The sequence below is a fragment of the Anopheles marshallii genome, chromosome 3 (genome assembly GCF_943734725.1).
Source record: "Anopheles marshallii chromosome 3, idAnoMarsDA_429_01, whole genome shotgun sequence".
Lineage (NCBI taxonomy): Eukaryota > Metazoa > Arthropoda > Insecta > Diptera > Culicidae > Anopheles > Anopheles marshallii.
Genome location: NC_071327.1, coordinates 37821279 through 37848894, shown reverse-complemented (window position 1 = coordinate 37848894; position 27616 = coordinate 37821279). Strand labels below are relative to the sequence as shown.

Genomic DNA, 27616 nt, shown 5'->3' with positions numbered 1-27616 from the left:
ATTTTATTGCGTATTGCTTATTTCTTGAAGATTACAATTATTCATGTGTATTGCGATCAAAATTTGACGAGATAAAATCGTTAATACTATGTATGCCTGCTATAAAATACTCATTCAAATCTCACGTATCAGTTTACCCTGGGAAACGATTCAGTTTCATCTACTCACATTCATTGGCATTCATCTTCCTGTCATAGAAATCACGTACGATCATTGATATACTATATAGGAAACCTGACAGTCCAGAAAAAAACCCTATCATATTACCATATTACCAGCGCTACAACCACAAGCTAAGTCTAAAAAATGATGATGCTACAATGACCGTTCACAGAACGATTATAATCCCGTATTCCTTGACAAATCCTTTAATTTGACAAAAGTGAAAAATGTTGTTATTCACCTACCCATGTGGGCTTAGTGGGCTATTGTATGTTTCCGTTACTTGCTATAATGGCATCGTTTGTAAACCTACTAAATTAAACCCATCTTCAGCTGCATTTAGCCAAAAGGTTATATTTCGAAAAAGCTGTAAGAATTGGTGATTGGTATTCCAATCTATTCCCTTTCGGGGTATCATGGCTGTGCATTACTGTCATGGTAGGATAATAGTATATGTCCTTTGCAGCACTACTACCTCAACAGGTCCTGGTCTGTCATATCTAGCTCTCCGTGACTTGATTAACTCATAGTAAGATAATCCATCCTACATATGAGGGCACTGTACTGTCATGGTCACCACGTATTACACATTTTGGGATCTGCTTCGGGTCGCTTTAGGGATTGAACGAATAAATTAGTTTGGTTTTGATAAATATTGTCAATTAACTCAATCACTATCCAACGGAAATTGGTTCACAGATCCGCCTAATGGAAACCCGACTGTATTCTGAACCTATTATATACATTGCAAATTATCAACATAGTAGAATCTACATTTTGTTAACCGTAACTGATCGGAAAAGGTGCATTTTGCAGTGTAAAACAATTGTACTCAGCTGATGGTAATTACACCGTCAGCTGGCTTTGTATTCTGTTACCCTGACTGTATTCTGTCTAGATTCTCCAAATCTCATCATCAACCGTTGATAACCTTCCACTGGCGATGGACATCAAAGGGTTTGCCACGCTTCGCCTGGAAGGAGAATCAACGGGTGATGGTGGATTATTATTGTCCGAATCTCATGTACCGTTTCCACTAACGGGAGATGACAGAGACGACGTGGAAGGACTTGTCTTCGGTACATTGGACCCATTGCTGCTGCTGCTGTTGCTGCCACTGCTGCCGCCACTGTTGTAACTGTTTCCTATTGCATACATATTACGTGTTGGTGAACGAACGTTCGATGCTGGATTATGGAATTTCAACAGCTCCACTACCGTTATGGCAACCTGCACAATTCCACGACCTTCAAGGACATCTGCAGCGCAGCAAAGAAGATTCTACAATGATAATAACACAAAAAGGACGACTTGCATCGTATAAGTACATTCTCTCCACTATTCATTCAGCTAACAGTACCGAAATAAAACAAAACGTATACACATAAGATACTGTTTTTATTGATTTTTGTAGAAACTCAAGCATAAACGTCAATCAATAGAAAGTCGTTTTATGAATGCAGCATTGCATATTATAAGCGTGATAATGCTTTTCTTTTGACGATAAATGATTAATCATTTTGTTAGATTAGCGAAACGTGTTACTAAGTAAACTTTTTAACGTGTGGTGAAGAAAATTACCATTTTTAGCAGTCTTTCCTAGCATGTGATTATGATAGCTTGATAAACAAAATTCATGTTCTGCAGAAAGATAACATTTCATTCGTGTTAATGTTAGACTGTATTGCTGTCCATACGCATGTTGGAATATGCTCCACGCATCTCCTATTATTTTTACAACAAAAGATGCGACTTAAAAGTTCTAAACCTAGTTTTGATGCATGAAGATAGTTTAGGTATGTAATTCAGAAGAAAACAAAACAATGTAGAAAGAAATAAAAGCAACCTATCGCGATTTGGATGGTAATGCAGCATGATGGATTAACGATTTAAGAAACATTCAAGTGCTGTTATATACTTCATCTAACAATTACTAGAACGGTTCTAAAGCATATTATTATGGATACCAAATCATCTGATCGTTCGGGTTTCTGTGTTTTCTAGGACCTTTTTCTATCAATAATTTTTATCTTGGTTTAGGAATACAGAGGATTATTTAAATTATACAATGTTTCGTCTGCATCGGTTGACATTCAACAACTGTGTAGAGAACATACATTTGCAACCGTATTTTCGAGAAAATGTGGAAAACATGTCTGTTTTGCAGGTGGTTTAATAATGTCCCAATGCAACCTTTTTGCCTTGTCTTTCATTTTTACTATTGGTTGGTTTAGGCTACAGTTCATCAATAGTCACAATTTTTGTAAGTCCCTTTGGTGTATTTACTTGTAAATAGATATCAGCCTACTGGTTCTAGATCTAAAATAGACGAAATAGAATTGACTTACGCTTAAATTAAAGTAAGTGTATTAATCTTTCTACGAAGCAAGTCAATGAGGTGTATAAAACATGAAGAATACACACATTATGTACCTTAAACATAAGTTCCGATCAAAGTAAGTAGAATAAATAATTCATAGAAAAAAAAAAATTCATTTGAACTTTCAATATTTGGTAATGAGATTTTACGTTTGGAAATCACGGTAGTACGTCATATTAAGGAATGTGTTAAATTGTTCACTGGAAATAACAAATTCGCTTTACTGGTATTCAAAAATTCAAACCGATATTTCATTCAGAGGCTTGTCAAAATCTGTCTAGCTTTAACCTTATGGTCATTGTCATATTTCTACGCTGCACTAGAACCTTTTTTCGCCTGAATGCTAGCTTATTGCTACATGTTTTAAACGCAACTATGAATTCACTGAGATTTTTGTGTTTCGCTGAAAAATAAGCATTATTTTTCACTGCAAATATATCCTCTTAGATACATTAATTCTCTTAACGTTTTATTTGTTGTAAGGCAACTCTTATGTTTTTATTACTTCTTTTTATCCGTGTATATATTTTCTGGTTGCTAATTGTTCCTGTTCTACGTCACTGAACTGCATGTTGAACATGCGCTTTATAGACACAATTGTGCTTAGCAATAGTAACTTTTCATCTTTTGATTATTGATTGTATATTTTCATCGTGGCACTGTAAAGCTACGACCAAATTTAGTCCACTAAACAAGAATATGATCGAAATGAAACTGCGTTAATATTTGTTGAAATTCAAAACGCCCTTAAATCACAATTAAGTAAAATGCCTTAAGATGGGTTTCGAAAAACAAGTTAATCGGAGGAATGGAAAACATAGATATAGATATAAATATAGTATATAGATAAATTAATAAATAATGCACAGATGTATATAACAACACATTAAATAATTAAGCCTCTTCGAAATAATTTAAAAGCATAATGTATTGCGTCACTAGCCACTCCGTTTTGCATAAGTGATGTTTTTGAGAGTGATGTTGTCTCTTTAATGAAAGAGTACGCACATTTTCAAAGCTTTTCGAAATTTCCACTCATTATATGCTTGAAAGTTGCTATACTTATGCTATAATAAGGTCAATTTATCGATAAGTAATATGTATTTTTAGGCATGACAAATGGAAATGTTTCAAATGAATCTTTGCGAAGTTGAAGTGATGGGTTTTATGATTTCTTGAAAATGATCACTTACCATCCTAGTTATAATTTAATATAAAACTCCAATTTAACTCCATCTTTTTGATGAAGTTCCATGTATCAAGTTGCTTCAGAAAAAAATATTATTTACTATATAAACGTAAAGGGCATAATCCGATTTCCCTTGCCTTAATAGCATAAAAAAGCATATGTAAAATCAGTATCAATTACCAATGAAAAAACTTTAAACCTTATTCTTCCAGTGAAAGTGATGCATTTCGAGCACATTTCGAGCACACAAGAAACATTATTGTATATAATTAATTAATAAATATTAGTAAATACATTTTGAAATGAATTGAAAGAAATGATTCCACAAGATTCTCTTTTTACGAAAACAAATAAAAATTAGATTCATAATTCAGAATTATTACAAAGGATAAAGGTATAGATAAATGATTGTAAACAGGAAGGTTCCTAAACATAAAATAGTTGAAATCATTGGGTGATCCGATTCACGTCGCCGATTATCGACGATTGCACACAATTGTGAAAAGTTCTCTTCAGATGCATTCTGTGCTTCAATACCTGTTTTCTGTGCTGTAGTACAAACCTCAACAGCACTTGTCCCGTTCGATGATTCAAAATTCAGTATTTTTCTCCCGGTCGAAGCAGCATTTTCGAAAAATTCTATTCTCTTTGTGACCACCTTATGCTCTTCCACGTGCAAGGTTTCGGCGTCGTTTTGGACAATATTAAAATTCTCACTCCCGTTTGTTCCTTGCTTCAGCAACTTTAAACCCATTACTGGAGTGTCCAGATCGTTCGCTGAAATTTGTCCACGAACTAAAGAATCGCACAACGTGGGTTGAGCATTAGTTGGTGTGAATGCATCCCCATTTTCATCACCTCCAAGAACAATGCCGTTCAAATCGTCGTCACAGGAAGTAAGGCTAGCTTCCGAATCTTCGTAATCACCAAGATCGTATCTCATGCCATCAGTGTCGTCAGTACGACAGCGAAACTTGCCAATATCACTATCATATTCGCATTCTTCGATTATTTCATTCAGATTCGACTGTATGTCGTTTGAACTATGATTCCGGCGGCTAGCTCGTGAAGAAGGAAACTTTCGTTTCCTTCCTGGTTTTGAATTTCCTTTGGGAAGATCCAAAGTCACCGGAACATTCCGATAATCCTCACTGCCGCGATGCAGTTTTTGATTGTATTCGCAGTAAGAGTATTCGAGAATCTGTTCGGTAGTGTGTTGATCTGTCACAATTTTTAAACTCTGCGTTTCTATGGTACCTAGAGCGGATACATCATGCGATGCCAACGGGTAGCAATTTAAATTTTTCTCTGGGTCTGTTGAGCTGTTGGTGTTGGTTGCAGCAGCTGTAACGACCGATACTGAATGCAATGCTGACGGTGGTGGCGGTGGTGGTGGTGATCGTGGACGACGACGCAAACCAATGGCCGACGGTGAAGGTGGTGCTACCAATTGGCTCGACATCGGTTGTATGTTCAGCAAAGCTGCTATCGTTCGATACATCGCTAAGGGATTAGGAGGTCTTGGTGTAAGACTAGCTTCCTTTGAACCATGCCCATCATCATCTTTCGTCTTCCGATCACTGTCCTCCAACGGGGGTTCGGCCATAATTGATGGAACGATATCCTGACAGGAGCAAATCAACTCCTGCAACCAACACCAATAGCAACAGGATAGAGAGAGAAGAAAGTTAGTGCGCGTTGACGCCTCTGTTCTGCTTTTAATGTGTAGAACAAATATCTATAACTAGTTATTTTGTTCACTGGCTAATTGTGTAAAGTGCCAAAAGCAGCAATTCAATCATTTCCTGTTTCATTCTCATTGCACCTCTTGCGTTATTTGCCGTCTCTATTTGTTACTGTTATGTACATACATAATATATACAAAGATAACTAAAACAATTAGCACGTGTTGGAAATAGAAATAGATAGTTTTAGAGTGTTTTCAGATATACTTCCTTACTTGCTTTGCTCGCTCAACTAAATATGTTTTAAGCGCATTAATAAAACTACGAGTGCAATTAATCATAATTCACGAAAGATTAAAAATTTCCTACATTACGCACATGTTTCATATCATCAACGCTTATGCTAAAGATTTCCATTTCATATTATAACTAAAGTTAATGGCGTTTGCAGTTTGTAATTTTGGTATCCTCAACCCCAATTACACATTAATTAAGGAACAGATAGACCGTTCATCTTAATATTAATCCATAACATCCAAAAAGAACAATCTTACATAAAGAAATTTGTGTCTGGACAGTTCTCGTACATATTGTCAACACCTCATTGGCAGTGTGTTATTAAATTTACTTGCACTGTTTATCGTAATTTATTGCATTTACATGGAATTTGTCGGATTTTTTTTAATTTGACAATGGTTAAATTAAATCAACTTTAAATAATAAACATCTATAATACCAACGAGAACAGCTTGGAATTCATGTACACAACTTAAACATTGATCTTTCGTAAAAAAAACAATTGTGGAACTACTGAAGAGCACAAATGGGGTCTAATAACAAACAAAGCAAGAATTGTATGAACGTATCTGAACACAACAGTATAATATTTGAAACATGAAATTAGGAGCGAAGAGTTTTTAAACCAATCCCCTAAAATAATCCACCAATAGACACATTTTCTCAAATGTTACCAAGCAGAAGAAATGACCATAAAATTATAAAATATTTAAAGCAAAACCAAAACTCACCTCATCTACTCCTATTTTGCGGCACGCATCTAAAAAGTAGTCCACGTTCCTTCTGCATCTTGCCATGGTTAATTTGGGCTAAAATTTGGGCACATTAGAATATAAATGAATACGACTGTCACTCAAACTCTATTTCAAAGTAAAATATTCAAACTTGTCTTACCACAGCTGACGATGGTACATGAATGCTACCAACAGATCGAGGCCGAACAAGGTTTGCAAGGTGGCATAGTACGACACCATCCATTAATGACGGTGCAATGTCTTGCGGAAGTGACATTTTTAAACGCGTTTCGATTATTTGTCGCAACTGCTCAATCAGTTCTGTTTCTTCCTTCTGTTTGTCGAACTCCCGCCGCATAGTAAAACTCAACTTTTCTGTAGGCACGTCGCGATTCCAAGAGACAGTCCTAAAATTAGCAACCATATTTTAATAATATTCATACTGGTTCGTATTTAACACATAATGGTACGTCGTTTTTATTATAACGTCTATGTATAATAACTTCATGTACTCTATCATAGTACTTACTTATTTGTTTTCTGTCCCGGTTTTGCGTTATTTACGTATCCTACTGTAGCTGTTAATGGTTTTTGACTTCCACTAGCTAGCAAAGGTGAACCCAACCCTCCTGCACCATTTGGTGCCATCGGTTTTGGAATCGACGAGGGAGGAACATTATTGTGCGTCAAAGCGCCACTCGTGGATTTGCACGGACTATTTGGTTTCACGTAAGCATACTCATTACTGACGCTTCCGTTTGGTGAAGTTAAAGATCCTTTTCCAGCTCCGTTTGCTAGCGGAATTTTACCATGCGATCCGTTTGCAACACTTGCTGAAGCCGTTCCTGAAGCGTGAAGATTACCGTTCAAATGTGTAGGCGATTGGCTATGATGAGATGAACCAATGTTACGAGACGGTATAACCTTTTGTACTGGTCGTTTATTAGGAGTACCGCCAGTACTGTCATCCATTGTAGACGATTGACTACCATTGCGATTTGGAGATAGCAAAGGACTCGAATGACCGCCAGTTGTGCCAGTCGTATTATGTATACCGTTCGGATTTGCATTCATTTGGTTCATTTTTTGTACGCCTGCGGTATGATGCGGCGATACGGGAGAGCTTTGGCTGCTACTGCTGTACACCGAGGATGACGAGATCGATTTTGTGTAGGGCGAAATGTTGCTAACCGGTGAGTCGGTTGCTGATCCAGCACTATCTGGTGTCAGTGGATGATCTTTCGAACGATAAACTGAGTCAAGGTTACGCTGCTGACGCAAAGCTTCCTTGTACTCGCGATACGTCTGATAGTTGGATAGTGTACGGCCTTTGTCATCCGTCTTTGTGCCATCGGGTGTGATGTCTCCTTCGGGAGATATATCGTTACTAAAATGGAAACAAACGGCATTCAGTCGGAGTGCAGTGATTATATAAATGATCTTCTTCACAAACTAGTCATTGTACATACCTGTTGTTATTTGATAACTGCTTACGATCGGGATGATGATCCTGAAATGCAGCATTCTTTCGAAATTCCTCTTCCCAACATACATCATTATTGCCACTGATAGTTCCAACATTATTCTCCACGGCCGAATCGTTCGAACCACCATGCATCGCATGAGCTACCAGAGCGGCCTGTGGCCCACCTGAGGACGGATTAGAAGTAGTGTTATGGTTACTACCATTGCGTGGCATAACCGTAAAACCCGAGTGCAGTGGAGTAGGGGACCATTTTGACGATGCAGTGCCGGAATTGTGCGTATCTTCATCATGCATCCATCGCTTACCCTCGAAGCCACCATCGCTAGTGCAATATCCAGAGTCGACGTGTGCCCTGCGATTCCGTTGTTGATTATCCAGCAAACAACTGGTAGAATTCTTCGCCGAAAGAGCCGTACGTCGTAGCGTTGCGTGCCCGTCAACTCCCGTCTTAGATTTTTCCTCCCGCGAGGCAATTGTTTCCAAATATTTGAAAACATGCACCAATCCACGCACACAGAGCTATTTCAAATGACAAAGCGAAAGTAACATGATTACTTATTGTATACCTTTGTAATCAACAATTTGAACTACTTACACTAGCCGGTGGAGAGGTAAGAGGGTTGTTCGATAGCTCCAAATCCACGAGCGAGGTCATGTGTCGAAGTTCTACGGGCAACGTGGCAATCTTGTTACTACTTATGTCCAAAAAGGCCAACTGCAGACAGGTGAGATCACGGGGCAGGTAAACCAACTGATTGCTGCGCAAATTAAGCGAACGCATGTTGCGTAGGTCGCCCATTCGCGATGGAAGATGTGTTATCTGATTGCAAGCAGCATCGAGCTCCGTCAGCTTCTCCATTCGACCGAGCTCATCGGGCAATGTCGCAAGTCGATTGTTTGATACAAGTAAAACCTGCAGAGGTAGAGCACAGATTTCGCGCGGCAAAACTGAGAGCTGATTGTTTCTGAAAGTGTGGGAAAACTCTCGTTAGACATACTGTTTAATTTAATCGCATTTAATGGCATGAACAAAGCGATCTATTATGCACGCGAATTGATTTGCTACGACAAACCAGGAGCGATACAATATACAATCAACTTTGTTATATTCCCCAGCCAATAATCTACTTACCTTAAATCTAAATAACTTAGAGAGTGCAGTCCACGTATCGTTTCTGGCACGGAGCGAATTGTGTTATGGTAGACCAGAAGTCGTTCTAAAAACGCAAGACAAGTGATGTCCTCTGGTAGTTCGCAGAATCGATTCCTCGATAAGTCTAAGTTAAAATGAAACAAATAAATAAACAATACAATGTTATGTTGCATGATTAACAAAATCTGACTTAATCTGATAAATCAAGTAAAAACATTTTATTTCTATGTTTTAAGCAAGTATTTATAAAATGTTCATGAAATGGGTAAAATTGGTTTGTATTGTTTTATGTTTCATCATTATGAACGCAAATAGCTGATACTACAATAAAATAATGAAGTTTAACTAGCCGCTTAATGTTCATGTAACAATAAGACAAAAATAAAATTCAATGAAGTTACAAAACCAATTTCGACCGAGTAAAGGATGTTGAAATTGAAATATTTCTTTATTTATTCAATTCACTTGTTCAATTCATACTGTTTTTTAAATAGTACAACGATACAACCTATCCACAAACCCCATAACAATTCTCATAACTAGCATCAATTGATATCATTTGCATGCGTCATTTATTCGTATTATACAGCTCTGGAACGAATCAATAACAATCGGTCGACAAAGAAATCATCATTGTACCGAATTTATGTCAATCAGTACCATAAAGACATTTTCAACTTCAGCATAAACTGAATTCATTCATAATTTAAAGAATCATCGCGATTCACCTTCACCAATTGACTTATTGACCACAATTGCCAAGAAACTCCTAAGGATGGATGTGGAATACGACGAATATATAACCTATTTTTGTTTTGTAAGCAACATGACCAATACATGAATGGAATACAATCGATTTCTATTAAGCATGATCGTCACTTTCATCTCCTGTCAGATCAAACGATCATGATGCTAGAAGAGAACGAGAGAGAAAGAATCTCGATGCATTGCAGTTTTCCCCGCTTCCTGTTTGCATTACCTTTACATGTAAGATAAGGACTGAATAATGTAAGATTACTGCAAGATAAGGACAGTAACAGCGCCGTGCTCAAGAAAACAAGCTCGATCTAGTTGCATTGTTCCCATCTTCGAAGCAATGCTTCTCTTTCAGTTTCGCAGTCATGCCTCTCCTTCCAGCATTCGAATGCGCTCGAGTAGAGAAGAACACGGCACAAAGCATAGTTTTTTTCCTCTCCGACAACTGGAGCATTAAAACATTATAGCAGTTTATAGCAACACGGCGTGGTGTGCGTACGGGCGTCGAATAGGTCTTCTGCGTGCGAACCACAAGGGGACAGGAGGTTGGTATTAGTGCGGTCGCAACATCATCCATCTCGTGCGGCTAGCATGCGTGTTGTTCTGTCGTGCCGTGTTTCGTCTCGAATTCCATCCGAAATTCACAGCGTCAACAGGGTTCACAGAGTCGTAAAGAATGTGAATATTGTGCAGCACAATATTTGCGACAAGTGATAACGTGCAGCTTCAAAATCAACCGTGCACATTGTGACATATTTGTAATTGTGCTTCAGCAAGAGAAAACGCCGCATCCGATCACAGCAGGGAGAGACTCTGCTGCCTGTTGGTTCCCTTTTGCGAGACACACCATCATCAGAACTCATCAACGTGACGATGTTGCCCAAGAACGTTGCGAACCGAGCTGCGTCGCTGTGATCGTTCTACGTCCGTACGTCAATTATTTTATTTAAAAAAACGTTCCGTGCATACAAATGTATGTTTCCGTCTCGGACGCAAGCTAGTTAAACTGTGAACGGGGTACCTTTGGTGCAATAAATCGTGTTCGCTAACGGCCTCCAAATAAGGTCCACGGAATAGTGCTACAACTCCGCTTCCTTTGCTCAGAAAAGTGGGAATAGACGCGTGTGCGCATGTGTGTCTTGATTCAGAAGACAAACAAAGTTCGATAAAACTTTTAAATTGCCATCACTAGGAAGTGTACCCATCGAAAGCAGGAATCAATCGAACAGTTCGAAATATTGTAGAGTAAATAACATCCCACCAACGAGGACAATGAAGCTGCATCAACCTCAACAATTCCTGGCCCTGCTCGGAGGACGTAAGTAATTCTTTTTCTTATTTGTTGTACCCCTTCTGAACAGCAGGCAGAGGCCGTTCGGTGGCGTTGATTAGGTTATACCTCTGCCTGCTATGCTACCTGCCCCGACACAGGGCTGTTTGTCTACGCTTCGCCGAGAAAAGAACACAGCCTCTCCGTTTGTGTTAGGATCACAGCAAACAACACGCACACACATGGACTGGGTGTGATGATCACCTTCTGGATCGCGATCATGTTATTCTTCTGTGCATTACGATACGCCTGAAACACATTTTGTGGGAGAACGACTGACGATTATGATCCTTTGTTTAGTGTGAAGATGCTCGGGGGAAACCACGAGAAGTTCACCGGAGCGCGCGAGCATACAACCTTTTTTTTCTTTTTTAACACAAAACCTGTTTTTTCTGTTGTCTTCAGTGACCCTGGTTCTCTGCATGGTTGATCGTATAACCGCCGCCAGCGGTGGACTTCTTGGAGGTGGTGGAGGCGGTGGCGGTGTCGGTGGAGGAAGTGGTGGCAGTGGTGGTGCTCGAGGATCGGGTATGTACAACTATGGCACCTACGGCGGAATGGGAGGATTGGGTAGCATCAGCGGTGGCGGGATGCGCCGAGGCGCTGGCGTGTACGGACCGATTGGCCTTGGAAATCCGCACGACGCCCCACGATATTTGCATCCTGGCCAGGACGGTACCTCCGCGACGAAGGGTCCTATGTCGGCTAAATCTGGCCACCATCGACTTTCGGCCTGGGGCATCATTACGATTGTAACATTTGTCATTCTGATCGGTGCCGGCGCGTACTGGGGCTTTATCTGCTATCCATTCTTCTGCAAGAAGGAACGCAGCTACAACATGATGATGAACATGTCGTCGGCAACCACTGCCACACCGTCAACGCGATCGACCGAATTCGAGAAACTCGATCACTGCTGCTCCAAATCGACCACCTCTACCCGTAGCAATGATACGGGCATTAGCAACATCTAAGGAAAGTACCGACACTTATCGCCAGCATTCCTGCACTACTTATACGTGAACACTGCAACAACGGCTAGAAATAATGGATTCTCTGTATATTCTTATGATTAGGCCATGATATAGCTTATACACCGGATAGCTGAGGGAATAGCTCTTTTCGCCTACGATTCTTTTCGATTAGAATATGACAAAAAACGAACGCTGCTTATTACTCTTACTACCGTGAATGACTTTTTTCCAATGTCAAAAGAATTTCTTTTGAGTGACTGATTTTTCGTCTTTTAGCAGCTTATTTTTCTCGTCGTGACAAATTTATAGTGATTGCATTTATCTACTTAGGTATAACGATAACGAAGCATATACCTTCTACTACTAAAAGTGATAGCTTGCGGAACGGTAAGGTAGTACATTGAAAATATTAGCCCAATAGATAGAAAAAAAAGTATTGAAAATAAAGACTTATACGAAAATCATGCAATAAATAAAATTACAACATAAAATTTCCTATTTTGTTGTCTACGCATTAAACATTTAACGAAAGAAAATTATACATTTAAACAGTTGAAACAGTATTTTCCATTGCCCCTTAACACTTTTTAGCACGTGGTTATCAACGATCTCGTTTTATCAACTGCTTATCGTTGTACATGAATGCGCAAATTACTGTATGCAGTTGCAATTGAGCTAAAGATACCCATACTTCCTTACACCAGTAAAGTACGATGCTATTTTCGCATGTATCCAGTGCACTGGTTTCATGTTTGTCACAATTTCATTTGCCTCAGTAATGATCAGCAACATCTCTTCTCAGATTGGAATGCGTAGTCTCCGGAAGTTTTCCAAACCCACACTGTTTGTAATTGAATGTAAATTGGTTGGGCTACATATGCAAACACACTTCCATACGAGTATCTGCAACAATGGAGTGTGTTTTATTGCAGAGTAGAGAGAAAGAGAGTGAGAAACCAGAAAGAAATTGTGTCACATCTTCCGATCGTATGCGAATGATTCAAACCTGTGATTGTCAGTTTTTAATGCTCCTAACATCACTGTTTTCGCATTACTGTTTAACCTGCTGAGTGTGTTTTAAACCTGACAAATAACATCCTCAGCATTTAACTCGTTGGCAAAGCATTCATCGACGTTTTCCAACAAAAATGATTGATAAATGGTGTTATTGTACTCATGAAAATACAGAATATTAAATAAATATTCCTTGCCTAACTGCCGTGATCGTTGATTGCAACTTGAAATACTGTAGTACGACAAAAATAAATGTTTTATTTTAATTTTTTTTTTTTTCGTCTAAATTCATTTCTTACTTTCATAGAAAAATACTAATATTTCTGTTCCTTTCCATCCCACAATCAAACTCTAAACAACTTCCTACAAATTGTCCCTCTTCAACTGCATCTTTCTTCTAGCGTTTATCCCTTAGGTATAAGGATTAGGGGCACGATAAATGCGACACTGCACCACCGTGGGGTGGGTCAAGTTCAAGAAATTATTTTCAACTCCGATAGCAGAACGTGAATCGAATATCCTTTCCCCTCGTGTTTGCTTTTTTGAACGCGCCAGGCACCGTCAAGACGAAACAACGAACCCTTCGTTCAAAACGCACCAACGTGCTGTGAGCGACTCTCATCCGAATCAACGGAAAGTGACACAGGTTCGCAACGTAATGGGCCACATGGCAAAGTACACACGATATTTAGTCTATCAACGATGGTTTCGGTACGTTCCATTCTACCCTAGCCGTAATTCGAGGGTCGCGAATGATCATTCGAGCAACAGAACGTCCCGTTTCCAGAGCTTGTGTTTGCACGTTAGGGGAATGTTCTGTTTCGCCATCCCTCATTCTGGAATAATCAAGTGCAATGAGGTCGTATATAACAGGCAACAAAAGGTACGACAACGCCGTCTGGAGCTGACAGTGTGCTGATGTAGTTGTTGAGTTTATAGCAAGAAAATATTTATGACAAAACTGGCGAAACAAGTACCAAAAAAACATATAGTTTGCTGTACAAAAGCAGTCATTTTCAGCCTGCTAGAAGTTAATTGGTAAAACTCCAAACATTTCCTAAATTCGTAAAACAACTATTGAAAATTCCACAAATTGAATTACATCAGATCAGAAATCAGAATTACTCGTTTTGTATGAACTGCAAAATTCTTTATTGTTGCACTGAATTAAGCCAGGTTTTGAAGTGTCAAAACTGGCTTTGAATTCGAAACAATATTCCACCATTATTTATGCTCGCTATTACCGCCTACAGTCCTTATCATGGGTAATCACGATGAAACTACCAAATTAACCCCTTGAATTGTTAATTACACTTGATTGCGTTTCTGAAGCTCACATTCATCCCACAGCCCAAATGTCGGGTTATGATGTGCAACAGCCAACAAGACGCCTTTCACATGCATTCCTATTAATATTAATTTATGTGCTTTCAAAACACGTACGATCGAGCAATCAACAAGGAGAACCAACGTATTAAACCTCTTTCACTTCAGTTTATCATGAAGAGTGTGTTCTTTTCTTTTCTTCAAACATTTCACATAATTTCAAGCATAATTACCCCGAAGTTGTTGTGTAGTATCAAGTTTTATGGCTACGAGACATAGAGTTTCGCAAGTAAATCCAATTTTTAGTTTCGATTCTACTATTAAACAATATTTTTACTACGCTTGTGCTTTTTTATTACAAGCTGATGGAGTACAACATTTTCCAATATTCCAAGTATTGTACCAAACAAAAAATTATCCATAAAAATTAAATTGTAGAGTTGCTCAAAAAAGTTTCGATATTTTTCGAATAACTTTACTATGAAACCAAAATAATACTACAAATTGATCCTATTCAGCATTACGATATCGTATAATTATGTTTTTTTCAATCAATGGTTGAAGGTTCAGGCATTGTTGATCGGAATTCTCAATATTTTGCAGATTCTCCTTCATTTCGTAATTCTAAAAGCTATCGTACCATGCTAGATATTAATGAATTGTACACAGATTGCTCTTATTTGAACCAAATATCAAAAATTGCATCTTTTAGATGTCTGATTAATGGCGTTAAATAATGTGTTAAATAATTGTACTTCCTCTTCATAACCCTACGAAAAAGTACTTAGATAAACTGACAAACAACTATAGAATGTGCATTTTATTTAAATGTTATAGCATTAGTGTGTAAAGTCTGGTAAATACAGACTGCGGGTGATAAATTGGCTTGTATTGTAAAATGACGTAAAGGTCTACGGCGAAGCGCTCATTACGCCTCGTTAATGAACCATTCCTTTGGGTACTAAAAAAGGAAAATTGGGCTATTGGAAATGGACGTCCACGTGACTTGATGTGTTATTCCGAGAGACATCTTTAATACAACATAAATTTATGATTCACTGAATCGAAAATTTCTAAAATTATTACCAGTAATGTAGCAGTGAAAAGGACCTTTTTCGCAATTGGGTGCTAACAAACAAAACATATATAAAGATTTGAAATAAGTTTCTTTACTCACTTAACACTGTTTGTAGGAGTTTAATTCAATTAATGCAAATGCTAGTGAAACGAGTGTTGGTTCATCTGGGAGGGAGCTTAGAAGAAGCAAGCTTGTGCTTAAATAGTTTCAATATTAACCTCTGTAGGTACTAATTCATTAACCATAAATAAAATTCTTCATATGAACAATCATCATCATTGGATCGGATCATTGTTAGATCATTGCGATAACATTCTTCAATCATCATTACTAAGTCCGAAACTAAAAACCATACAAGAAAATCTAAATGAAGCAATTAATTAGAGCATTCGTAGATTACGATGATTCCAAATTTTCTTATTGTAGATTTTGTACTGCTTTTCTCACACAACCACTTCGGTTGAACATACATCCAACATTGAAATTGAAACATCACATCTCTATTAAATGTTCAAATTTAGTGCATCCCGCAACCTAATTAAGTATGATTGTTTACGATCTTTTCACAGTTCATATCGCTGGTATTTGATCGTGGGAATAGCAAGAAACACATTGCCGCATATGCCGCACATGCAACTTAATCCAATTCGTCCAGAATTCGTCTATTTGAGTCTATTTTCAAGTTTTGGTGTGCTGTATCTGGCATTCACATTATTCTGTTTATCAAGTGAAGCACGTTCCAAGATTGGGAAATATTAATTCGTTTCTATTACCAGCAACGTTTTCCTCCCCTACATTTTAATACAGTACTAATTCGCATTAATTCAACGTAAAACAATTTCGTAAAATGTGCTAAAATATATTATACAACAAATTACTGCTTGACGTGTTCAGATGCAATGAAAACATTCGTTACATATGATCCGAATTCTTTTGCAGGTTAGTTTGGGCCAAGAAGAACCACCAATACTTGTCAAGAACCATGTTTACGACGTGAAGGGACACCTACAACGGGCTAGTAGTGGCAAATTTCGGTACCACACCTGTAAACTATTTGATCGGAACTAATGTTTTCATCGTTATGTTTCTATTCACCTCCTATGCACGGTAAAAGAGCAAAGCAGGCTATCTAATCTACCACCAACGTGAACGGCCAACGCCTAGAAAGTATGCTCCAGACGAAACACTTTGCGTATAGCTACAAATTGTGTTTTGATTACGACAACACTTCTCCCACCCCGTACACTGCACCGCCCGGACACGTTCTCCCACACTACGGAATCGACAAAAACTGGAACGTGTGTGTGTGCTAAAGCATTCGTATCATGTTTGACTTGGCTGTTCCAGGCCAATGCACTTACGCCTACATCTGCGCACTAAAACATGCGTCCGAGCATGCTGCTGCCCAAACTACACGCTACAAGACACTGTGCTGGGCACCACAGATGCAGCCACCATCGTAAGACACTAACGCCGAACACAACGCCAATAGATGCCAAACGGCCAGGAAAAGGTTTTTCCTCGCGGAAAGAAAGAAGGCCATCACGAAACGATATACTGCTATAAATAAACCTTTTTCCCCGATTCACTACATCACTTTCAAACACACAAACACACACATACATAACGTACAGTGAAACCACGAACATCATCCAGAGCGTTAAGCATTTTTGGGGAAATCTGCATCAACCAAGGCAAGTGTCAAGGGTTGGCTCGAAGCAATCCGATTTATTTCGGCATTGTCAAACGTTTCAAATGGAATTGGGTGCTATGGCAGCTTTCGTACCGATCATTCCCGGACAGCTGAAGGTCAGTGCAGATATTGGGCTACAACACAGCATTTGGTCGTATAAATTGTGTCCGCAAATATTTATTGGGGTTTGCACATCAAGTTGAAATAGCGCAGCCTGTTCGTTAGATTCAATTTAATGCCGATTTTTTGTTAGCTACATGTGTTTCATAAACGTCAAGAGTATCGATAACATATCAGTTAAAAAAAGTTTTGCTGCATAAAGCTCAATTTAGATATAACGATTGACAAATCTGGATTAAATCTTAACATTGATAGAAATATCTAAACACATCAATAAAGCAATAACATAATAAAAATGGTCACTATGTCTTCTATTTTCAATTCAAAAAGCCCCACACATATATACATAAGATTCAGAGATTTTTAAACTTCTCATATAAAAATCGATCGTTCCTTATTCAATCAATACCACGCATTTGGGTAGCGATTACAAAAAAGGTTACCCGAGAACAGGAAAGAACAGTTTTATAATCAATGCACGTTATGCTAACTGCATGCGGCCTTACAAACAGTCTGACACGTGCGCTTCCTTATGTATTAAAACCCCACATGCAGTGTCTGTATATTTACTTTAAACGAATGGTCCGACTTTGGTGCATGCGCAACATCAAACCATAGTTGTCTTTAATTTCATGCTGAACGTATTTAAAAAAATAAATTTCGTGGAAAATGAACAGATTATCTAATGAAAATGATAGTAACTATATGCGACATAAAGAATAATTACGAAATATCAAGCAATATAGTGTGACATCTAATAGATTCCTTAACATATAAATAACAATAACTTCCGGTGCACAATGCTTCTAGCCGTATTGAATCACACATTATTCGAACAAAACAAAAACGCTTTACCATGTCTCCGTGCATTACCGGTGTATAGTAAGGAAATGGGAGACATAATATAATAACTTCGTGGAGATGGTTTCGCAGTACTGCAGTACACATTGACAACATGACAGCAGTTTGGTGCAAAACCCCAGACGATGTCGCGACGGTTACAGCTCCACGTGGAGCCGCACCCTTTTTGGTCGTCATACCTTGAGTTGAACATTTTACCGGAAATATTCATATCATTCCTACCCGGGTGCTTTAGCTGTGCCAATGAACCACACGGCCATTGGCAACACCATTCTGGCTGCTTGCCGGTCGGGGACTTTTGTCTGCCATCCTACGCTTTCCTCACACACCAGAGCCATGCATTACTTTGCATCCTTTTGCGTATTTCTATTGTGTTGTCTGAACTGAAGGCAAACGGAACAACTCCTTTGTAATACTTTCCTACACAGACCGTTACGGCTCTCTGTATGGTTTGGCATGGATTCCGTTTCGTTATTTATATTTTTTATGTGCATTGCATCTTTATACGCTTCAATCGTTTTATTCTATACATGTTTCATAATTTCTGCACATAATAATAAAGAAAAAAGTTCTCTATTAATGCTAGATTTACATTACACATGAACCAACAACAATATTGTGGAGTATCCAACGTTAGATTACTCTGCACAGGAATTGATAAACTAAAACCTTTTCTTTTCATCTCCATTCGTGCACGCTCTACATTTTCTCTCGTGGATTATTGGTTTTTAATTATTTTCCACCTCTTTGCTGTATCTAATCCAGTTCATCCGGCGATGTTGTTTTCGTCTGATTCGACATCCTATGCTTTTGAACAACAATAGAAAGTAATTGGCATCATCCGACGCAGGCATGACTTGTCTGCGTTATCTTTGCATATTGTTATTTCCATATCTACTCGCCTTCTCTTTCATCCTGCATTGTTCATCTGCTTTCAGCACGCCTTCCAAAGATAATCCAACTAGCTTCCGTGTAGTAATGAAAATACGACTTCTTTTTTTCGACTTTCCGTCGATATTCACACTTACCCAAAAAATCGATTAATTTGACCAGTTCCAATCAAAAGTAATTTCCGTTATCGATTTGCTTACCTGAAAAAGAAAAGAAATACGTCGCGTTAGCAAGATAGAGATATTAGCATAGATAGAGATAGAGATATAGATATTGTGAAATCGTGTTTAATAATCGTCTTTTTCAGACAGTAAGTTCTTGTCTTTGAAATGAGCCATAAAGTATCGAATACTTATAAATAAATAGTAAATGTGGAAAGGCGATTGCGAAGTCGACCATAGCCTTCGTTTAGACAGGCGCGTCCAAAGATGATGAACTGGTGGGACCAGTTGAGTGTAAACTGCTAGGAGTTGTTGAAAATCGAATGAAATCAATGTATGAAATTATTTCAAACACTGCACGAAAAATAACCACTTAGCATAAAAAAATGATTCTGTAACATAACAACAGGGCGTCCTTTTGATGCCGAACTAATGAAACCCCGTATGAAAATAGTAAGATAAGATATTCTATCTTTCTAGCTGCATTCGCTAAAAGTTACACTATTAGTAAATCTCCTCGTTCAATGGTAAATGGACAAATTCAATGACATTACCCACATGGACCAATAGTTCAAATAATATAGGTGGATGGAAAATGACTTGATTGTCGAAATGCTAGAAGAGATAAAGAAAATGTTCGGTAATAATTTCGGGATTTGGACGATATGCTGATAAAAGTGATCAATGAGGATGGGTGAAATTTAAAGTTACCTAATATTTGGAACAAAATTACCATAAGTCTAATACGACTTTGAAAGCTGGCAAAAAAAACAACGTTACGTAGTAATCATCTAAAATTTAAGAAGGAATCCCGTCTTTTCTTGGTAATGGCTAGAACTTACATTTCACACCATAACAATTCTGACATGATGAAAACTAATGTTCATTCTACGAAAAACATATGCAAACACTCGTTCGAAATGTTTATTTGCCAATGCGGAATCACACTTCAACATTCTTCAACCACTCATGGCTATTACGGAGACGCCATCCGGTAGTGAAGGAACGAAATACTACACCCACAATAGCTGATGTGAGCAGAAAAGAGCGACAAACATAGCGAACGACTATCAAACCATGTTTTCCTTCCTCGTATTCGGATGTTTTGCCGGAACGTGCCATTTCAGCGCGAGAATGGTTTATTGTGCATTCCACGACCGTGCACGAGATTTGATCTGCATCCTGGAGTAAATTAAATGACTTTTTTAACCTTCTGCAGTTTAACAGGGTTTTTTTGTCACAATATTTCATACGGCAACGTACGACATGCGCAATATTTTAATTGCTGCATCCAATAGAACACTATTGATTTGTTGTATCTTATTTCTACTACAAACCAAACTTTATAACAGCAGATGTTCGTTTAGATCCGTTGATGGTTATAAAAAGAATGAAATGCATTCATCATCATGTGTTTATTTAGCAGTGTGGCCCATTCTTCATGAATATAAAAAAATGTGTAACGTGTTTATTTATATTTTGCTCTACGCACACTGCAACTTCTTACGTTGGGTACCAGTTGCATACGAACATGCATCATAAATGCAATGAGTCATTCTTATTGTCGCTTTGTTTAGCCATATGCATACTTTCCCAACCGTAAACCTGTATTTTACGACCTGATGTTGATTGTATTCCACATCATACATACTTATCTATACTAACATCTACGATACGCAGCAATGTTGACAAAAGAAAAATTCCAAAATAACCAACATTGAAATAATAGAATATCGATTTCACTACAGCAATATGTGTGGAACGTACCGTCAGCTTGACTAATACGCTATAGTTTATCTCGCAAACTATATTGCTCATGCGCCAATACACGCTCTACGCGCTTTTGTATGCGCCAATACACCGCAACAAAGATTTAAGTGTAATAATGTTTGAGAACACACATAAACGATTTGCCTTGTCCAATTGCGGGAACATTTAAATGAAGCACAGCAATTGAAGAAAAAGGTCTCTTAACGTATGAATATAAATTCGCTTGCCATAGAAAAGGCCACTATCAGTTTCGGTGATCAGTCATACTTTAGTACCATATTTAAATATCCGATGAGATCATATGCCGTTTTAGTGTTCGACGCACGTTTCCAGTGAAACTCTGCAACAAAACCTTCGCTCCCTTCAGCGTTGGTGACAGTTAAGGGCCATCATGCGTTCGTTGTTCGCCTGCAGAATCAATGTCAAGTACGAAAGTGTTTATTTAGGCGAGAACATTGAAACATTCGTGCGGCCATGCCCTATAAGTCACAACGAGATCAAGTTGAGTACAGCATCAATCAAATGATGAAACAGATAGTGAACAGCGCTGAGTGTATTGGTGTATTCTTGGAGTCCTGCTGCTTTTGTCAGATACTTAGTACACGAGATCTCAGATATAATTATGTCTATTTAGGAAAAAAAACTACTTCAATCTTCAACACATCCTCATGTTTCGGACAAAAACAACATGCAATATATCAATTGAATTTTAGACTATCTCGGCTATCAAAAAAAATATTGACGAAATTTACTATTCAATTCCAATAAACCAACATACCATTTAAACAACGGTGTAAATGTTTAAGTACCGTGTGGCGCCAATTTTTCTTCATTTTGTTTCCTTTTTTTCCCAATTCCAAAAGACCAGTTTGAGTCGTGCGATGCAAACGTTACTCAGCGCAAGCGTAACCACACGCTTGCCTTTTAGACCCCATTGCATTCCTCGTGTTTCAGCGATCATTCGATACAAGATCGTTTGTGAATGGAACCACACAATCCACCGTGCACACACATACTTGGTGCTGGCCTCACCAGCAATACTATAACGCTGGATATACGCTTTTCGAACACGACATCCAACATACGCTAGTCTTCGTTTGCGAGTGTAAACACAACATACGCGAAATGTTGTCTGTCGTAAGCGTGATTTGCGGCCGTGAAAAAAATATGCGAAACGATCAGCAAACACACTACACTCGATACCGGAGCGATGATTCATGGTCGGATATAAAACGGAAATTGGACGGCAAAACATATGTGGCAAGCGACACAATCCTTCGGCTGTGTTATCGCTTCGTGGCTCATGGATTCGGTTTGACGTGAAATATTGACCTTTGCTAATAATTTCCATAATTTTGGCACTAGGTAAATAAGTAGTTGTCAAGTAAAGCCGAAATTTGTTGTCGTTATCGTGTGATAAAACACGCGTAATCGTACAGATTTCATCAACAGCAGTAAAAAACAACAAATAAACAATGCAATGATGTTATCCCTTCCTTCGAATTTCTTCATCAATTGAACAAAATTGAAAGTAAACTCTTTGAAAAAAAACCTACCAACTACTCCACCTCTACTCCATCGAGCGCAATCATGCGCAAAATAAATCCCACCACCTAAGCTCCCATCATCACACACCCTCATCCCGGTACAATCTAATCTAGGGCCCCGTTCACGATCGGCCGTAGGAGCTTACACCCATCGGGATAGATGAATCTATTTCTGATTTTAACCGTACCCAACCTACTCACTCCGCTACTAGCCCGCAACGCATCGATGCACGGTTCGATGCAACTGAATAGGTTTTTATTGCTCAATTAGTCGTAACAAAATTGTGGTTTAGCGAAAGAGAGTGAAAATTTTCGGTTACCGTTAAAACCGGACGTTCCAAACCTCGAACGAATATTTGAGTAACATTTTTATTTCCTGTTTTCGAAAGTAACCAACTTACACGAAACAAAAACTTACGTTGAAAAATACATGATCTTAGATCGATCAGTGATGCACCGTAAAAGTAAAGTTTCCCTGTTATTGCAATCGATGTTGCGCAAGGAAACCCCGGACTGTTTGTGTGTCTGCGCATGCGATCCAGCGGAAAAAGCAGAATATTTCCGATACATAAATCATCAGTACCAACACGCCACTTAAGCACATTTGCGTACGTGCAATGAGCGGCTTGAAGCGCTTGAGAGCTTATTAATCTTCCATTATGGTATATTAGTGGGTTATAATACTTTTCGAAATTGACTCTATAAAATTGCCAGAATCCAAAGCGCAGCCTTGGCGAGGCGCCACATCTTAATTGAGCAATTTCGTTTTCCCTTCTCTCGCCCTGCGGACGAAAAATCCGGCCGAAATCAATTTCGAGCACAGCGAGCACGGTGGAAAATTTCAAATGATTAGTTTTGGCATGCCGAATACACTTTGAAAACCACCTTCAAATGCCTTTGTAAATCACTCATCATCTCACTTCGACATGGGAGGGCATTGGTGAGTCCAGAACGCCCCAGTAAAGGTAACGGGAATCGAAAGCTCCTGTGACAGAGAATTATCGCCTGGAAAAGTAAACATTTCGTATGTACTAACTGTGTGTGCAGTGACAGTTAGCGCACATCGGACACTAGCGCAGCACGAACCGCTTGTCTTATTTAAGACGAACGCCACACGTACGCTGTTGATGATGGCTTATCTACAGAAATGTTGCTTTGTGCAACACTACGAAAGTTTGTAAAACAACACGATCAGCGATCAGTGTATCATTTTACCACCCTTACCCTACTTTCATAACACTAAAACAGAAATCTCACGCATAGTCGCGTTAGAGCAATTTTGCACTTGTCGAGTGATATTGGAATTTCACCAATTCGTTTATTGTCAGACCGGATTTTTATGATGGTGTTTTGTTGGTAACTTTCCACGATTGGATCATTATTGAAATCTAGTTTTTGCACGTTGCTTTTATGATTTTTAATTATGCTGCTTATCCTAACACATCAACCATTTCGTGCGATCTTCAAAAACTTCGAAAGCAATCATCTCGAAACCATGTTCATGAAACTGGTTAACATTTTAACTCAAAAATGTTGAATTCTTCATATTTTTTTTCTGTTATCGGACGTAATTGTTTATCTATATCTTTCCTATTTTATAAGTGGCTTTTCAGTGGAAAGTCCATTTTTATGTCTATTTTATCCAAACGTACTTCTTTCCACACGTAGTTAATTATTAATTTTCCAATAGTATCCAATACAATGACATGAATGGAAGCGATCAGCGCTTTAGCGAACCCTTGCAGCAGCTTATGACCACGAAGCGGTTGTAGCGCCAGATAACTAAAAATGAGTAAAGGGTGTCTCACATCAAATTGCACCTCGGTCGGAACGCTCTAGAAAAACATCAAACCTCTTGAAATTTTTAGTAGAAATAGTTTAGAGAGTATTGTTTACAATGTTTTTTTACGTATGACAATTAGGAACAGGAAAACAGGAAAAAAATATGACGTCATATTATAAACAACGTCCCGAAAAGAGTTTGAGCAAACTTGCGTTAAACATGAAACATAAAGGAAAAATGAAAAAAAAAACTGCAGGCAGATGTTGTTGTATGTTGTAGTGGTATATGAGATAAATGAAATAAAAATTCGCCAAGGTTATATCTTGTTGCCTGAAAGTATGAAAAGGATGGGTCGACTAATTTTCTGCAGCATTGCAACAGCGAACAGTGAACAATTTCATGTGGGACACACTTTATGTTGCCAGCAATATCGAATTTGTCCAAATATCTCGCTTTCTTACCGTTCTAATTAGCTGTTCCCTTAAATATCTCGCCGAAAAACTCTACAGAAACGAGTTCTAATCATGCCATGTGGCGAACAACAGTCGCCACACTTTCAATACGTTGGGGCCACACTATTATCAAGCACAACAGTTTTCGCCTTTCCATCCGAAGGCTACCACATCGGTGATGTCATTTATAAATTTAACAGTAGTTCTGTGGCCTGCAACAGCATGGAAGTTGAAATGGTACAGTTACGTCTAGTTTTCTTACGCGTTCCTGTATAGAAAGTGTTGCTACAGATGTGAATAATTTCATATTAAACATAGTCCGCATTATAAACGCAATTCTTTAGCGATTTCAACATCTGGAGCACTACTTCTGAGCAACTTCTAAAGCAACAACTTCCCATACGGTCACCATTCTTTTTGTTACAATGAAAAATTAATCGCGTTTAATAATAAAACCGTGTGTTTCTGTATATTGTTTATACAGTGACAGAACGTTAGTATATGTTTTCTGACGTTCTTGCGCTACAATCGGCGGCAACCTGCATAATTCTACTACACTGCATGCGAAAACAAAGTGTGTTAATGATTTTGCGACCCGTTCGTGTGCGATAAGCACGGAGAATTGATAATAGGAGCGAGAATGTTGCCTGTGCGCTACACAGCACAAGTGCTTGGTGCTTGTGGTTAATGAATGTGTCTGCTCAAAGTAGAAGGGTCGGAGAAAAAAAAAAAAATCTTCTTAGAAAGCCCTTATGGATCGTTCATTACTGTTTAAATGCAACCACATTGCGATCTATTACTGTTCGAGTGCTTCCAAAGTCACCCTACAGAGTGAGGGCTGTGTTTTCTCTGCATTTGGTTTGCATTTCACTTATTAAAGACATCAACACTTGAAAAGTCTGTTTTGCTTCAACTTTCCATGCGCCATTCATCAATGTCCCGATGTGTTTTATGTGCTTTCAACCTTTAATGAGCCACGAAAAATTATGAAAGTACATTGGACACAACCACGCACCGTTCACACGTATTATTCAGCGACGATGCTGGTAGATTGATCTTCTAGGTCAACTTGTTCGGTGTCGAAAAAAAACAATGAAACCAACAAAAAAAAAAACATCATCCGATCCGACCGTTAATGGCCACATACGGATGGTTGACCCTTCGGCAAACCATGGGGAGGTGTGTGTAGCATAATTTGCGCACCAATGGCAAGCAACAAAATTATTATCCTCGAGCAATTTCGGCCCGGTGGCACACCGCACTAGGGTTAAGTGCAGACGAGACTGAGCAAAACCAGAAACGAGAGGGAGAAAAAACACACACAGAAACACCCATTGCATACTTCTTATTTCATCCACCAGCCAAACCGTGGTCCCAAAAGAAAAGCTGGGCAGGCAGGAGGTCGTACCAATAAGCATGCCGGTGTGTGCTGCAAGAGCGCTCCTTGGTCTTGGCTGAGAGCTGTTTACGTAAGCTAGACTACCTCATTTTGTATGTCCTCATTTTTTTTCAAATAAGAAAAAAACCTGCCGCAACGGACGCAGCAGCACCCCCGGTAGAAGCCGAGGAAAAGCCAATTTTTCACAGGTATTGATTTTACTCTTTCGAATTTTCGTTTGCAAACCCGTAGCATTGTTTTCTTCGAGGGTAAGTTTCGATTTTACGCAGATTGCATGCAAATCTGCTTTAAAGGGAAGTATAAAAACGTCTGTGAAGAGGATACTAAGTATTTCATAGCACCATCGTATAAATTCATTTTCTTTTGTGGTTCCAACGATATGTGCGAATGAAAATCACACTGATATATCCTCAGCATACCAATATCTCTTCTCTGCTTACGGTACAAATGTCCATCATTAACCGCTTTTCATTAATAAACTCATCATATAAATAGAGTAGAATAAATATGAAGCATGTTGAAGTTCGTTCCTCGGTGTTAATTTCTTCAATTTGTTCATCTATGTTGAATGCTTATGTGTATCAAGACCTTTCGTCCGCCAGTCTGGCGGCACGCTGGTGTACTTGCCCGGCTGGGGTTGGTTGGTTTTGCGGGAATAATTTATTTTTAACGATTTTGTCGTTGCTTCTAATTGCAAAGTGTACTGCCATCTTTCGCGTACGGGAATAAATGCTTACGGGTGCCTCATCGATTCTGTCGCAACGTCACATACCGGGTGCCAAAAACAAAGGATTCAACCTCTTTCTGTTCAGGCAAATTGTAAGAGTCATGGTCAAGTGGTGTAAGCTACAAGTACGGATCTCTCACCTGCTATAACCGTGTCGCTGAGGTTATACTTTCCAGCAGCCTTCGGAAAGTCCTTTAGCTTGCGGCCGCTCAGCTTTAGCTCCCCGCTAAGATGCGCATCCTCCAGAATGCGCTCCAGTGAGCGGGTCAGCTGACTCTGCAAGTGACCACCGGTTCCTCCGCCGACGCCGTTCATTCCTACCAGTGGCAATGGCTGTGCCTGACCCGAATACACGACGGTTGACTGGGACGCTTTCAGACAGGCAGCAACAGCCATATTATTGCAGCACTCCTATCAACACTGGAAGCACTCAAGTTGCGTCTGTCCATCAGCGAATACGATTTCCTCACACGGAATCGTGCCGGAGATAGCGACACTGTTCGACCAACGCCAACGACCACTTGCGGCAATACACACTATTACACACTTTTCACCTTCTGCGAATAGGAAATCATTTTACTAACAGTGGCCAATAGCGTTTAGAAAAAAGGCCCTCTTTTCTCCCTTCTAAAGCATCGAACGACATGC

General features: G+C 38.9%; 2 protein-coding genes across 2 annotated transcripts; one reads left to right on the top strand and one right to left on the bottom strand.

The window, feature by feature from the left end:
• Positions 1-4110: 4110 nt before the first annotated feature.
• On the bottom strand, positions 4111-27422 carry LOC128711100 (leucine-rich repeat and calponin homology domain-containing protein-like). Its single transcript, XM_053805963.1, has 8 exons — positions 27109-27422; positions 9066-9210; positions 8529-8898; positions 7917-8452; positions 6977-7834; positions 6608-6854; positions 6445-6522; positions 4111-5376 (listed from the first exon to the last, which is right to left on the bottom strand). Exons 1-8 carry the CDS (start codon positions 27362-27364, stop codon positions 4111-4113), a joined length of 3756 nt encoding a protein of 1251 aa, XP_053661938.1. The 5' UTR covers positions 27365-27422.
• LOC128711101 (uncharacterized) lies at positions 11115-12146 on the top strand. Its single transcript, XM_053805964.1, has 2 exons — positions 11115-11160; positions 11578-12146. Exons 1-2 carry the CDS (start codon positions 11115-11117, stop codon positions 12144-12146), a joined length of 615 nt encoding a protein of 204 aa, XP_053661939.1.
• Positions 27423-27616: the final 194 nt, after the last annotated feature.